The sequence below is a fragment of the Oncorhynchus clarkii genome, chromosome 21 (assembly GCF_045791955.1).
Source record: "Oncorhynchus clarkii lewisi isolate Uvic-CL-2024 chromosome 21, UVic_Ocla_1.0, whole genome shotgun sequence".
NCBI classification, from domain to species: Eukaryota; Metazoa; Chordata; class Actinopteri; order Salmoniformes; family Salmonidae; genus Oncorhynchus; species Oncorhynchus clarkii.
In genome coordinates, this window is record NC_092167.1 from 37,457,804 (window position 1) to 37,471,988 (window position 14,185).

At 43.4% G+C, this 14,185-nt stretch overlaps 1 protein-coding gene across 7 annotated transcripts in view; it reads left to right on the plus strand.

Moving 5' to 3' along the window:
* LOC139378982 (receptor-type tyrosine-protein phosphatase delta-like) overlaps nucleotides 1-14,185 on the plus strand; it is a 579,926-nt gene that overhangs the window by 523,717 nt on the left and 42,024 nt on the right. For all 7 annotated transcript variants that reach the window (XM_071121647.1, XM_071121649.1, XM_071121646.1 and 4 more), the window contains 5 exons: nucleotides 324-580; nucleotides 1,804-1,897; nucleotides 6,121-6,330; nucleotides 7,771-7,931; nucleotides 13,124-13,236. In XM_071121647.1, coding sequence (XP_070977748.1) covers nucleotides 324-580; nucleotides 1,804-1,897; nucleotides 6,121-6,330; nucleotides 7,771-7,931; nucleotides 13,124-13,236 — 835 coding nt within the window. The remainder of the gene's footprint in view (nucleotides 1-323; nucleotides 581-1,803; nucleotides 1,898-6,120; nucleotides 6,331-7,770; nucleotides 7,932-13,123; nucleotides 13,237-14,185) is intronic.

Sequence of the window (14,185 nt, forward strand, 5' to 3'; positions counted from 1 at the left end):
TAGCGACAAATGTTTTCAATTATAGCCATGGTATAAAAGGGACAATCAACTCGGGGCTGTATGTGTTCTCTGGAAAATATTTAAACTCCGTGGAAGATTAGTTCAACTCCGCTAGCAGGTCGTGGAACACACCTTCCACGTCATTCATTATTTTACATAGAATGCATAGCCCTTCGTTGATTATCACTTACATATAAATATGTTAACCAGCTACCGTATTGAGCAGTTCAGTTCAGACATGTCCCTGACTAAACAGACCTCAAGTGTCGAATTAGTGCATATCCTCAACATTCACACACCCTTTCCTTCCATTGCACATCCAGATCCTTTATGATGACGGCCAGAGCGTGGAGGTGGACGGCAAGCTCACTCAGAAGCTGATCACGGGTCTGCAGCCCGAGACACAGTACTCCTTCCTGCTAACCAACCGGGGCAACAGCGCTGGCGGTCTCCAGCACCGCGTCTCCACCATGACCGCCCCTGACATCCTGCGCACCAAGCCCTACCTGATTGGCAAGACCAACTTGGATGGCAAAGTCACTGTAGAGCTACCCTCAGTCCAGACTTCAGAGAAAGTCAGGTGAGTGGCGGGGATTAAAACTAATGCTATCGCTAATTGCAGACTTGTACTTACAGAGCTGGCTATTTAGCCTAATTTGATTGCACTTAATTAATGTGTCTCGGTGGCTGACCTAATCCATTTATTTACCTTCAGCTCATCTTTTGGTTCAATTATATCAGCATGATACCATTAAAGCTTATTTCTCCGTATTGCTCAATGTCACTCACATTGCTGTTACGTTATCTGTATAGTTGCACCTAATAACTGAAAGGGACAAGATTTTTCACAGATTTCTCACCACTTTGTTTGTTTGACAGGGTTTGAAAGGTCAGAACATCAGCACTGAACTTCATTGCTTTCTTTAGAATTGTACTCTGTATTTTACATTCACTGCATTGTATCAAGCCTGTTCCTCTTGTTCTCTCTTCCTCAACACAGAGAGGATGACACCATACATTCCCCCATCCAATTTATCCCACTCCCCAGTATTAAGTCTTGTAATGTCTCTCCCTGACTTTCCAAATAAGCTCTGGGTTGTCAAAAGGCCAACATGCAGATCCAATTGTAGACTGGCATTTCAAACCCATTTTGGATTTTGATCTTGCTGGATGCGCTCGGGCCCACTCTCCCCCGTGCCAGAGCTTAAGCTAATTAGCTTCCCATTAGCCTGCCACACTGCCTTCCTGGCTAAAGCTAGCTAGCACTATGCCCAGCCAGGAGAAGCCCTCAAAAAAGTCTGGCAGAGGCTATTATCTCCCTTGCCGCCCGATGGGGGAATGAAAATCCCTCTAATTCCAGCTCCTCTTCTCTCCCTCGCGAAGGGCTGCTAATTAGCCCACAGAGTCTTCAGCGAGGTGTGACAGTGTGCCCGACTTTTCTGATCATGCTTCAATTAAAAGACAAACATGGAAGAAAACCAACTCTTAATGGAATGATAACGGTCTAGCGTAACTCGCTAATGTCGCAATCATTTGTTGCCTTTGTCTGTTGTCCTCAACGCCTCCTACCCTATTACACCTACAGGATTAGTAGGAAGCTCCTCAACAAAAAGACGTGTTATGGTCCCCATGGAGACTAAACATTGTTGTGTCTGAAGCGGAATGCTTTGATCTTGGTTTGTTTTGTCTAGACTCAGCATGTGACCATGTAAAAATGGTGCATTGTAAACGTATTGTCGAGTGAACTGACAATGACCTTGAAGAGCTTGTGTTGTTTTCTTTCTTTCCCCTCTCATTTTCTAGGGGATACTACATAGTGGTGGTGCCTCTGAAGAAACAGCGCACAGGAAAGTTCCACAAACCCTGGGACAGTCCAGATGAGATGAACCTAGAAGAGGTAGGTACCACAAAATAATCCAAGAAATGAATACAGATTCCAAAAAGTCCTTATTAGTCATTACCATTCGATTCCTGTTGTGGATTCTCTATATTATTTTTTTTTTTTTAACTAGGCAAGTCAGTTAAGAACAAATTCTTATTCACAATGACGACTCAGTACTGAGTGAATTACAATGGAATTAACTTCAACCCAAATCCAGTAGAGACTGCCTAGGTCTCATCTCTCTCTCAAGTCTTACTAAAAAGAAAGGTGGTAGGAAGAACTCGGCTCTTAACTCTGCAGATAGGAGAGGATGGGGGTGGGGAAACCTGGGGACAGGGCTGGTTGATTGATGCAAATAGCTGCAGAGAGCATTATTCATATGGAAATGAGGTAGAACATGGAGTAGTCATCAAGTGCACTGCAACTCAACCCCCTTCCCACCCACTCTCTCCCTCTCAACTGAAATTACCTTGAAGAGCTGCATCAGGCCTCTGTGTCTGTCCTTATTCCAGGGAAAGGTATCACATTGGTTATGCACAAAAGTACTTGACAACATTTATATTTAGCCGGTCTAGGTATTTGAGAAGCTTTCATGCACTGTGTGTGCTCAGGTACATTAGTGGAGAAAGCTTACGTAAGGATTTTGCCGACAAATCGTAAAGTGTGCATGCTCTTTGTGATGCGTCAAACGCATATAGACCGTCTCTCAGCTATGTTAATGGCCCTCCCACACCACACACTCACCTGCCTAACACATGTGAAACATTCCTAGCACTCATAAAATACTATGGATGGCATTCAATGAATTGCAGTAAGTGGGTCTCCAGATAGCGCTTCCAGAAATGTCTTTGGACAGCTCAGCGTTCAACACCACAGTGCCCTCAAAGCTCATCAATAAGCTAAGAACCCTGGGACTAAACACTTCCCTCTGCAACTGGATCCTGTACTTCCTGACGAGCCGCCCCCAGATGGTAAGGGTAGGTAACAACACATTCGCCACGCTGATCCTCAACACAGGGGCCACTCAGGGCTGCGTGCTCAGTCCCCTCCTGTACTCCCTGTTCACTCATGACTGCACAGCCAGGCACGACTCCAACACCATCATTAATTTTGCCGATGACACAACAGTGGTAGGCCTGATCACCGATAATGACGAGACAGCCTATAGGGAGGAGGTCAAAGACCTGGCCATGTGGTACCAGGACAACAACCTCTCCCTCAACGTGATCAAGACAAAGGAGATGATTGTGGACTACAGGAAAAAGAGGACCGAGCATGCCTCCTTCTCATCGAAGGGGCTGCAGTGGAGCAGGTTGAGCGCAAACTAACATGGTCCAAGCACACCAAGACAGTCATGAAGAGGGAACGGCAAAACCTTTTCCCCCTCAGGAGACCGAAAAGATATGGCATGCGTCCTCAGATCCTCAAAAGCAGCTGCACCATCGAGAGCCTCACTGCCTGGTATGCCAACTGCTCGGCCTCCGACCGCAAGGCACTACAGGGTAGTGCGAACAGCCCAGTACATCACTGGGGCCAAGCTTCCCGCCATCCAGGACCTCTATACTAGGCGGTGTCAGAGGAAGGCCCTAAAAATTGTCAAAGACTCCAGCCCCCCCCCTTTACACCCCTGCTACTCGCTGTTACCATCTATGCATAGTCACTTTAATAACTCTACCTACATGTACATATTAACTCAACTAACCGGTGCCCCCGTCACATTGACTCTACTGGTACGCCCCTGTATATAGTCTCGCTATTGTTATTTTACTGCTGCTCTTTAATTACTTGTTACTTTTATTTCTTATTCTTATGCATATTTTTTTAAACTGCATTGTTGGTTAGGGGCTTGTAAGTAAGCATTTCACTATAAGTTCTACACCTGTTGTATTCGGCGCATGTGACTAATACGATTTGATTTGATCCAGGACATACTGCTGTATAATTAAAATGCTCTTTGAAAGCACAATTCAGTAATCCAGTATCTGCAATTGATCGAATCCCAACATTATTGTGAACAGAATGGTTTTAGCACCTTTTGCATTGCTAGACTTTTGGTGTAATTAGATATGAGATGGCTCAAGTATAGATTCATATGCATAAAATCATTTACTTGTCACGTGCGCCGAATACAACAGTGAAATGCTTACTTACGAGCCCCTAAACAACAATGCAGTTTTAAAAAATATGAGTAAGAATAAAAAAAAATAAAAGTAACAAGTAATTAAAGAGCAGCAGTAAAATAACAATAGTGAGACTATACACAGGGGGGTACCGGTACAGAGTCAATGTGCGGGGGCACCGGTTAGTTGAGGAAATATGTACATGTAGGTAGAGTTATAAAAATGACTATGCATAGATAATAACAAAAGAGTACCAGCAGTGTAAAAGGGAGGGGGGGGGCAATGCAATATTCTGGGTAGCCATGCTGTTGTCTCGCTGAGTCTCATCTGCCGATTTTGGCTGATGTGTCACGCCTTGAACGATTACCCAAAAGTCGCCCCCTCCCGTCAGAATTGATTTGTTTGTCAATATCAGGCTCTCACCTTTTCACAACTTTTCCCAAGGGCGGCTGGATTTAGCCGTGTTGACATGGGAGATGATTGAAGACATTATCGGACAGTGCCACCGGCCCTTGTGACAAAGCCAGTGCAGACACTTGACAGGCGCACACACACTCCAGAGGGAGAGAGATATATGGAGGTAGAGTTCTGACCGAGTAGCTGGCTTGGTTTACGTTGATACGTTGTGTTCATTTCGGGAAGTCAAGCAGACATAAAACCCTTACATACATTTCCTTTATCACTTATTTATGTCAGTTTTCATTGGGTATGAATCAGCGTTATCTTGTAGCCTATAGCAATAACACTTGAGCGTAGAACTGCATACCATTACACTTTCCCATAAGAGCAAGACAAGTTCTGCCTTTTTTGTGCGGAAGCAATCACACTCCCATTGTAAAAGTGTGACCTCATTCACATTCTGTCCAGGTTTCCTGGTGTTGCTAGTAGGTAAATAATGACAGGTCGTCCTATTAGTGCAGTGTAACAATGCAATTTGAGACGTTAGGGGAGACGGGGGGCTGAGAGGGGGGCTGAGAGGGTGTTAGACTGGTTCGAATATGCTGAAGCAGCATTTTTCTGTTATGATACAATGCAGTCGCCTTGGGGACTCACCCCTGTATTTTGATTTGGATGTTGCGTAAGGCTCCTGGCCACTTACATAATGGGAGTGGTGGTGTGTGTGTGTGTATGTAATTACCCATGCTAAGCAAGGAACAGAACACCATTGCATTGTTGTTTAAGTGATACCTTGAGGCCAGGGGTAGGCAAAACTGTTCCTGGAGGATTTTGTTCCAACTAGGCACCACACCAGACCAACTGAGCTAATTTATCAGTTAAGTGATTGCCTAAATTCAACACACCTGGTCTTGCAGGTCGGTTAAATCAAAAACATATGACATTTGGTGCTCTTAGCACTTTCAATGAGTAACCCCACCTATATTAACCCCTGTTATTTTGCATGCCACAGGGTATTTGCTAATATACAATTAAAATCAGTGCATTCCAGTGACTATAAGCCATCATGCAATTGTGATGGTTCTGGTATCTGAGGAATATATCAACGTAAAATATCCTTACCTATCCACAAGTACTGCAAATTTAGTCAGTTTACAACATATTTGCCTCTCTTTTCTTCAAAGGTTATGCAATGCTTAAGCACTTTAACCCTCGTCCTCTTATATCGCCAATGGAGCCAAAGATAAAAATGTGTTGTGACTTCAGTGCCAAGGATTTCACCCTGAGCCAGTCAGGAACACAATACACACACATGCATGCACATACACACACGTGTACACGCACAAACACACACACACACACAGAAACGGCAGAGCCACTGGAACATCAAAACGTTGTCTCCTTTCTTTAAAAAATCTGATTTTTGATGACTTAAAATCCTTTTGAAATGTTTGACAGTACATATGATTGTTCTAGAATCTCATTTAGGTAAATCCACACATGTCGAAAATCCTTGCCGTGTAAGACAAATGAAATCCAAATGGTAATATTTCCTCTTCCGTTGCAATCAGTAGTTTGAGCTTTTGTAATCAGGAGGGATGTAACACAGATTTGATCTGTGTGTGTGTGTGTGTGTGTTTGTGTCCACGTTTGTGCGACTGTAAAACAACTCTTTGTTCCTTTTTATCGACTGTCTGCATCATTTCTACTCTTCACTTTTAGCTGCTGAAAGAGATTAACCGAACAAGCCGAGGCCTTCGCTTCCGGAGGCAAGCTGAGCCCAAAGCCTACATCGCTGCCTACTTCAAAGACCTTCCCACCGACTTCACTCTGGGAGACACCAAGATCTATGGTGACTTTGAAAACAAGCAGCTCGCCAACGGCCAAGAGTACATCTTCTTTGTGCTTGCTGTCCTCGATATCTCTGAAAATGTAAGTATATGCCTTTTTTATACTTTTTTTCTTAGAAACCTTTTCTCTCTCTCTCTCGCTCTCTCTCTCTCTCTCTCTCTCTCTCTCTCTCTCTCTCTCTTCCTTTGTTTCTCTTCTCTTAGACACCCCACTCCATAAAGGAATTAGTTCAAACAGGCACTACAGACGGCCCTCTGGCGATTTCCTTTGCCAGGGATCTTTCGCCTTCATGCTTAAAGTTGCATGTTAAACGTCAAAGACCCAAATCCACTGTGTCTTGGCAGGGGGCACCTCCCTTGGATGGATGCGTTACGTCGAGTCCTTTTGAGCTCCGGTCTCTGAAAAAGGGCCAAGGCAAAGAACGGAGTCCGCTACTGCAGAGGGGAAATTCCACAGAGGCTCCTGCCAATCGCAGGAATATCTCTATAACGGGACTCCTCTTTAATTGCGCGCCTACGGGCGAATGCCTTTATCTCCTCCACTGCAGCTTGTGTGTGTGTGTGTGTGTGTGTGTGTGTGTGTGTGTGTGTGTGTGTGTGTGTGTGTGTGTGTGTGTGTGTGTGTGTGTGTGTGTGTGTGTCAAAGGAGAAAGGGGCATGATTAGTTGACTAAACGCGGAAGAATGATGGATTTGATGAGCTGGGAGGTTTTACGGCAGTCTGTCTTGGACTCCGCCAGTCCTGACTCCTACAGGTAAAGGAGGATGATAACGGCAGGCGGGTGGGCTGACAAAATGGGAGGGAATCTCCAATTTGTCCACCACAGCACTGATTGGCTTTTTCTTTGCCCCAAAGCCACAGTCTTTATTTCGTTCCCCTCAGAATGACGTGACGGAACTCAATCAGGGCAGAAATTAGAGATATTAGAGATACAGTATTTCAACATACCCATATCGTTTGGAGAGGTGAATTCGTAAATTAGCATTGACACAATTACTTTGAATAGGCTAATGGTGGCGTAGGCGTCACATACAAGTTGTCCCAATGTCTTTGTGAAAGTCAGACTGACCGAATCTACGTGTTCTAAGATGAAAGTTGGAAACTTTTGAACTTGGAAACTTTCAGTGGCCTCACAGAAGGGCTGAGTTCTATTGATCGGAGTTCTTCTGTGAGGATAGAGATGTGAGAGAGTGCAGGTTGTTTTTCTCGACACTGTAGAGGAGGAGATCATTTTATGTTGAGGAACGATAAGGAACCAAGTCTGAACTGGGATCACAAAATGTGTTTTCAAAGTCACAGTAGGCAGAGGAATAGTGGAATGGAGTCAGCCAAAAGTTTTTCCTATCCTATTCTGCACAACTTGGGTAACTACATTGTGGTGCTAAAATAATTTCCCAAGTTCGTCCCCTCTACTCTACTCTATTCTACTTACATGTAATTACTAGCCTATTAAATGTTTTTTATTTATTTAAATAAATGATCCCACTATGAGTAATACCAATCCCCTTCCTCTCCTTCCCAGACCATGTATGCCACAAGTCCCTACTCTGACCCTCTTGTGTCAGCTGACCTTGACCCCCAGCCAATCATCGACGAGGAGGAGGGACTTATCTGGGTGGTGGGCCCAGTGCTCGCTGTTGTCTTCATCATCTGCATCGTCATCGCCATCCTCCTGTACAAGAGGTAAGGACTGGAGAAAGAGACACACACACACACACATACACAAGAAGGTGAGAGAGATAGAGACATATTAAGTACATTCAAATACACTATCACACACAGTCTACCTTTCAGAAAAGATACACGCTCAATCACACGAACAGGCACACACATATACACAAGCACACACACATTTACATGTACACAAGCACTCTCAATCAAACACATACGGTGGCTTGCGAACGTATTCACCCGCCTTGGCATTTTTCCTATTTTGTTGCCTTACAACCTGGAATTTAAATAGATTTTTAGGGGGTTTGTATCATTTGATTTATACAACATGCCTAGCACAATTTTTTTTATTGTGAAACAAACAAGAAATAAGACAGAAAACTTGAACGTGCGTAACTGTTCAACCCCCCCCCCCCCCCCTCCCCCTTCAACCCCCCGCCACCCTTTGCAGCAATACAGCTACCAGTCTCTTGGGGTATGTCTCTAAGCTTCAAATCAAACCAAATCAAATGTATGTATATAGCCCTTCGTACATCAGCTGATATATCAAAGTGCTGTACAGAAACCCAGCCTAAAACCCCAAACAGCAAGCAATGCAGGTGTTGAAGCACGTTGGCTAGGAAAAACTCCCTCCCTCAATTGGATTGAGGTCTGGGCTTTGACTAGGCCATTCCAAGACATGTAAATGTTTCCCTTTTAACCACTCGAGTGTTGCTTTAGCAGTATGCTTAGGGTCATTGTCCTGCTGGAAGGACCTCCGTCCCAGTCTCAACTCTCTGGAAGACTGAAACAGGTTTCCCTCAAGAATTTCCCTGTATTTAGCGCCATCCATCATTCCTTCAATTTTGACCAGTCCCTGCCGATGGAAAAACATCCCCACAGCATGATGCTCCCACCATGGCGTTCTCGGGTTATGAGAGGTGTTGGGTTTGCGCCAGAAATAGCGTTTTCCTTGATGGCCAAAAAGCTCAATTTTAGTCTCATCTGACCAGACTACCTTCTTCCATATGTTTGGGGAGTCTCCCACATGCCTTTAGGCAAACACCAAATGTGTTTGCTCATTTTTTTCTTCAAGCAATGGCTTTTTTTCTGGCCATTCTTCCGTAAAACCCAGCTCTGTGGAGTGTACGGCTTAAAGTGGGTCTATGGACAGATACTCCAATCTCCGCTGTGGAGCTTTGCAGCTCCTTCAGGGTTATCTTTGGTCTCTTTGTTGCCTCACTGATTAATGCCCTCCTTGCCTGGTCTGTGAGTTTTGGTGGACGGCCTTCTTTTGGCAGGTTTGTTGTGGTGCCATATACTTTCAATTTCTAAATTATGGATTTAATGGTACCTCATGAGATGTTCAAAGTTTCTGATATTTTTTTATAACCCAACCCTGATCTGTACTTCTCCACAACTTTGTCCCTGACCTGTTTGGAGAGCTCCTTGGTGTTCATGGTGCCGCTTGCTTTGTGATGCGCCTTGCTTAGTGGTGTTGCAGACTCTGGGGCCTTTCACAACATGACACTTAGATTGCACACAGGTGGACTTTATTTAATTAATTATGTGACTTAATTGGTAATTGGTGGCACCAGATCTTATTTAGGGGCTTCATAGCAAAGGGGTTGAATACATATTGCATGCACCACTTTTCCGTAAAAAAACAACAACAAATATTTGAATTTTTTTAAACAATTTGTCCATTACATTAACTGGACAAATTACAAATTGAATTACAGGTTGTAATGCAACAAAATAGAAAAAACGCCAAGGGGGATGAATATTTCTGCAAGGCACTGTACACACACACACTCACACACACACACACACACACACAGAAAAAATCTGAGCATCTCTTGTCCTGGAAGGGGAGTGCTCAGAGTATCTGCTACGTGTCAGTGCATGCGAATGCTGCTTTAGAACAGCCCCCCCCCCTCCCACACACACACACACAAGAGAACCGCGCTCCTGGCTTGCTTGGTTGACCCCTTGTTGCCCTGGTGCTTCACAAGGACACATCTCTCTATCCTAGCTTCTCCCTTGTCTATTTTCAACCTTGAGTGAATACTGCTTTGGGCCACGTGGAGCAGTCTCCATAGCATCCACATTGAATGACACTGTAGAGCATATTAACGCATTACTGAGAGAATCAGTCTTGAGAGAAGACTTTGGTGAATCTGTGCTTATAATCAGTCTATCAATAGGTATTTTGTCCACTCAACACCACGCAAGAACATGCAAAGTATTCCTGAATGCATAGGTATTCATTAAACATACCAACATCAATCCAACATTAAAAATACCAATACCAATCCAACATCATTGAGTCTTATGGCTATTTACCTTAAATTGTTAGGTGTGTGTGACTATTTGGTTGTCCCAGGGCTTCCATGTTGGACGGGCAATATCAGAGGCACCCGAGAAGAGTATTGAACTAACTTTCGGGCATCGGATTAACGTAGAGGGGGGGGGGGGGGGGGGGGGGGGGGGGGGGCTTCTCTGGTTTCTGTTTGTGCCCAGGCAGATTTACACAACAATGACCAAGTCAATGTCACCTGCGTGTCGGGACTTTCCGGTCCATAACCAGGAGATATATCACTTGTCAAGATCAATGTGATTAGAATTGGTGCCCTGTGTGAAGAGAAAATGACAACATTACCGTGTGTGTTGAGGCAGGGGAAAGGACAAGATCATAGGAACACAGCATCGCTGATGAACTGTATAAATCAGTCACAGGAAGATGCACACCTACATCCCCACTTGGATACAGATCATAAACATTGTTATGTTAATCTGAGCTGAAAGTCATGGTTCCCTGTGTTCCAGACCCCAAAACAGATCACGAATATAGGTGGCTTTTTTTTTTACAACGGTTAAGGGGAAAGGCCATATAAACTCAAATTATATTATCTAGGTTTTTCTATGGATTTTCTTCAATACTCCATGCCGGCACATTATTTGTATTGTCATGTGTTGTTTCCTTGATGCAGTTATTCTTCAGCATAGAAACAGACACACAGAGACCTTCCATGCTTGAGTGACAATCAACCACCTGAAAGGACACCCCCCCCCCCCCCAAAAAAAAAAATAGATATATCTTTGGATTGCACCTGTGATGAAATTATAGTATTTGAAACAACAAATAACCAATGGGGCGTGGTGTCCGTAGCGAAGCAATGCTAATCTTGCACGCCAATCAACATTGTTATTTTTTGTAGTTAGTATTTAACAGGAAATGGTAAATTACAGTATAAAATATGAACGCGATACTTCAACTTCAGCCTATGGGGCATGATACTGTTGTCAATATTATTCAGTCGTCATAGCGACGGGTCATGTTGCCGTGCCAGCTAACGTCCTGTCATGCTTTCTTTTCCCTGCTTACGAATGGAGCAGCAAACCAGACAGGTAAGAGTGAAAGGATGTGATATGCTGACAATACCACAACAACCCCCACTTCAACCCTTTTAGTATCCCTTTGACGACATTTCCTACATTCTATCTTGTTGGTCAAAGTTCAATCATTGCAGAAAGTGGTTTTCCGCTGCTGTGCAAATCCAACGCTCGTTCAAAAGTCAGCTGTTTGCATTGATTGAATTCAGACCCAAGTGCCAAATGCTTGAATTTGAATTGACACTGTATATTTGATCAGCCAGGACAGTTCATCTTAAAGATTTTAAGTGATCTTTCATTGCTTTTGTTACTCACCCTACATTACATTAAAACATCAATATATTTGATATTATTCCCATTTGACGAGAACCTACCTTGTCATTAGAGTTGACACGTTGTAACGTTTTCATCTTGATATTCACTGAATACTGAGCCATCTCACCAACACATCTGATTGTCCTGTCTGTCTCAATACGACGGGGTCATTTCTTGATGAACACAACCGCTAGAAATCCCTGTTTCTTAGATTCCAACACCATTCGTCCGCAAGAGACAACTTACTTGCTTGTCTAGAACAGACCTGCATGCATTACAATGCCTTGACTGCTCCCCCTCACTTTCTCCTTAATTCTCAAAATGATATATATCTATCAAAAATAGATAGATTTCTTCAACAGTATGACGTCACAGCCAAATGTACTCACTGGCCAGGAAAGCACTTTAACAGCATTTTCCCAGCTTTCCCCGCACAACTACTCCCCAATCATTGCATTGCATTTTACATTTGTTTTTATCAAATGAGCCCTTGCATCGCTAGATGGCTATTACATTGTAGGTTCTGGTTAAGGTAGATTTACCACACTCTCACAATGTTAGACATAGACTCTGTGTTCAGATGTACCCATGCTATCATTTTCAGCCTTTTTTTTGCCTGTCTTCTCCACCAAATGTAGCAAATCGTATGGAGGCTTGAGTCATTCTGTATGGTCCTGTCTGCATGTGTTAAAACGCATGCAACGATGACCTCAGAGGGCAGTATCGACCTCGCACGACCCATTTCGTCTTTTGTTGTTGTTCCTGACCATTACACCATTGATCCCCAAGGCTGTTTACACAAGCCTCATTGCTTCCCATATAATGCAAAGGTCACAGGCCAGTGATTTCACTTAGCCCTGACTAGGAGAGGTTGGAGGTCAGAAGTCAAATGATGATGAACTATTTAAAAGGTCACTCGTAGTAGAGTGATAGTCCCCCTTGTACTCTGTACACTTCTCGTTACACAGATCAAATGTATTGAGTCTTTGGGCAGATCCCCTTGTCAAAGCTCTTTGATATAACAATTGCAAGGGGTAAAAAGTAAATGGATGGATTATAGTTCATTGATGAAATCTCCATCTTCCGTGTAGGTTAATCTTAGGTCTGAATACATATGGCACCTCGATCTCTTCTCATAAGCATGATGTGAAATTATTTCAACTCCGTTCGTATTGTCGGAAGGAATTAAAGATGCTTTAACTTTATGCCTCTAGAATTGTTAATCTGATAAGCATTTATGAACATTATGATATATGTCCCACTAAGAGTAGCATTCATCCCCACGTATACTAAAGATAACACAATCTGTCGGATTAAAGGAGGACTTGAACTATCCTGGAACATCTGATGTAATTCATCATTAAGACATTATATTGTATATGTAAAATGCATACATTTGATTGTGTTAATTTAAGGGAATGTCTTCAACAGGAAAGGAAAATGCACCAAATAAATTATAGAACTTAAAAAATAAAAATAACAGTATTGATGTTTTACATGTTTTTTCCCCACAGGAAAAGGGCAGAATCCGAAGCTAGAAAGGGCAGTCTGCCCAACAGTAAGGATATGCTGTCTCATAACCCCACCGACCCTGTGGAGCTTCGACGCATGAATTTCCAAACGCCTGGTAAGGGCTCACGCCCATCACTTCCATCTCACCCACTGTGAAAGCAAACATCAATCACACCAACCACTGCAGGGCTTCTTAGATCCAATTCACTCAATGACTTTTTAAAGTCAAAATAAAGTCAAAATAAGATGAATGTAGTTACTAATCTTTACCTGACTTGAAGGAACAGAATGAATGTAATTTATCAAATTGTGAATGGGGTTAGTTATCATTGGGGGAGTGTGTGAATGTGATCTCCTAAATGCTAAACCAACACTTCTCACGGAGCTCTTGTGACTAGAACATTCTGTGGGGTCAATGTTCAAAGTGTGGAAAATGGACAGGTGGCAGAGAAAAAACACAGAGTGAAAAATGAAAGAGAGGGAGATGCTGGAGAAGGAGGTGTAAGACTAACACTTTTATGGCAGTTAACATCATCTGCCTGTGCGGCCTTCGCCAAGCTAACACTAGTCTCCTCAGAGTGACAGCTTAGCATGTTGGAAGTCAAAGTTAGAGGTGAGTTGAAGACTACAATACTATGACAGTGTCATAATACCATATTACATCCTGTATTAGGCCAGTGGAGGGAAGAGCGGGCCAGTGACAAGCTGTGAACACAAACGTCCCCTCCCTTTTGACCTTCTGCGGTGAGGTGAACATCCGTCATGCCTGAGCTGCCTGGTCAAGGGACCCTTTTTGTCACCGAGAGGAAAAAGATGGCCGTCACAGTCTATTTGTCCAGAGGAGATGTATTCTCTCCCAGCTACCTTTTTTGAGTGAAGAGACACGCTCAACTTGGTAGTGGGAGCAGTATGACAGGTGTTTGGATACTGCTAAGAATGTTAGAATGTTAAAGCCATATTTTTCAGGTCAGCTCGTATGAAAGAGGAATAAATTCTAAAGACTATGAATATTTATGAAACCCCTACTCTCAATGACCTTATATCCATTACTGGCCATTACAAAC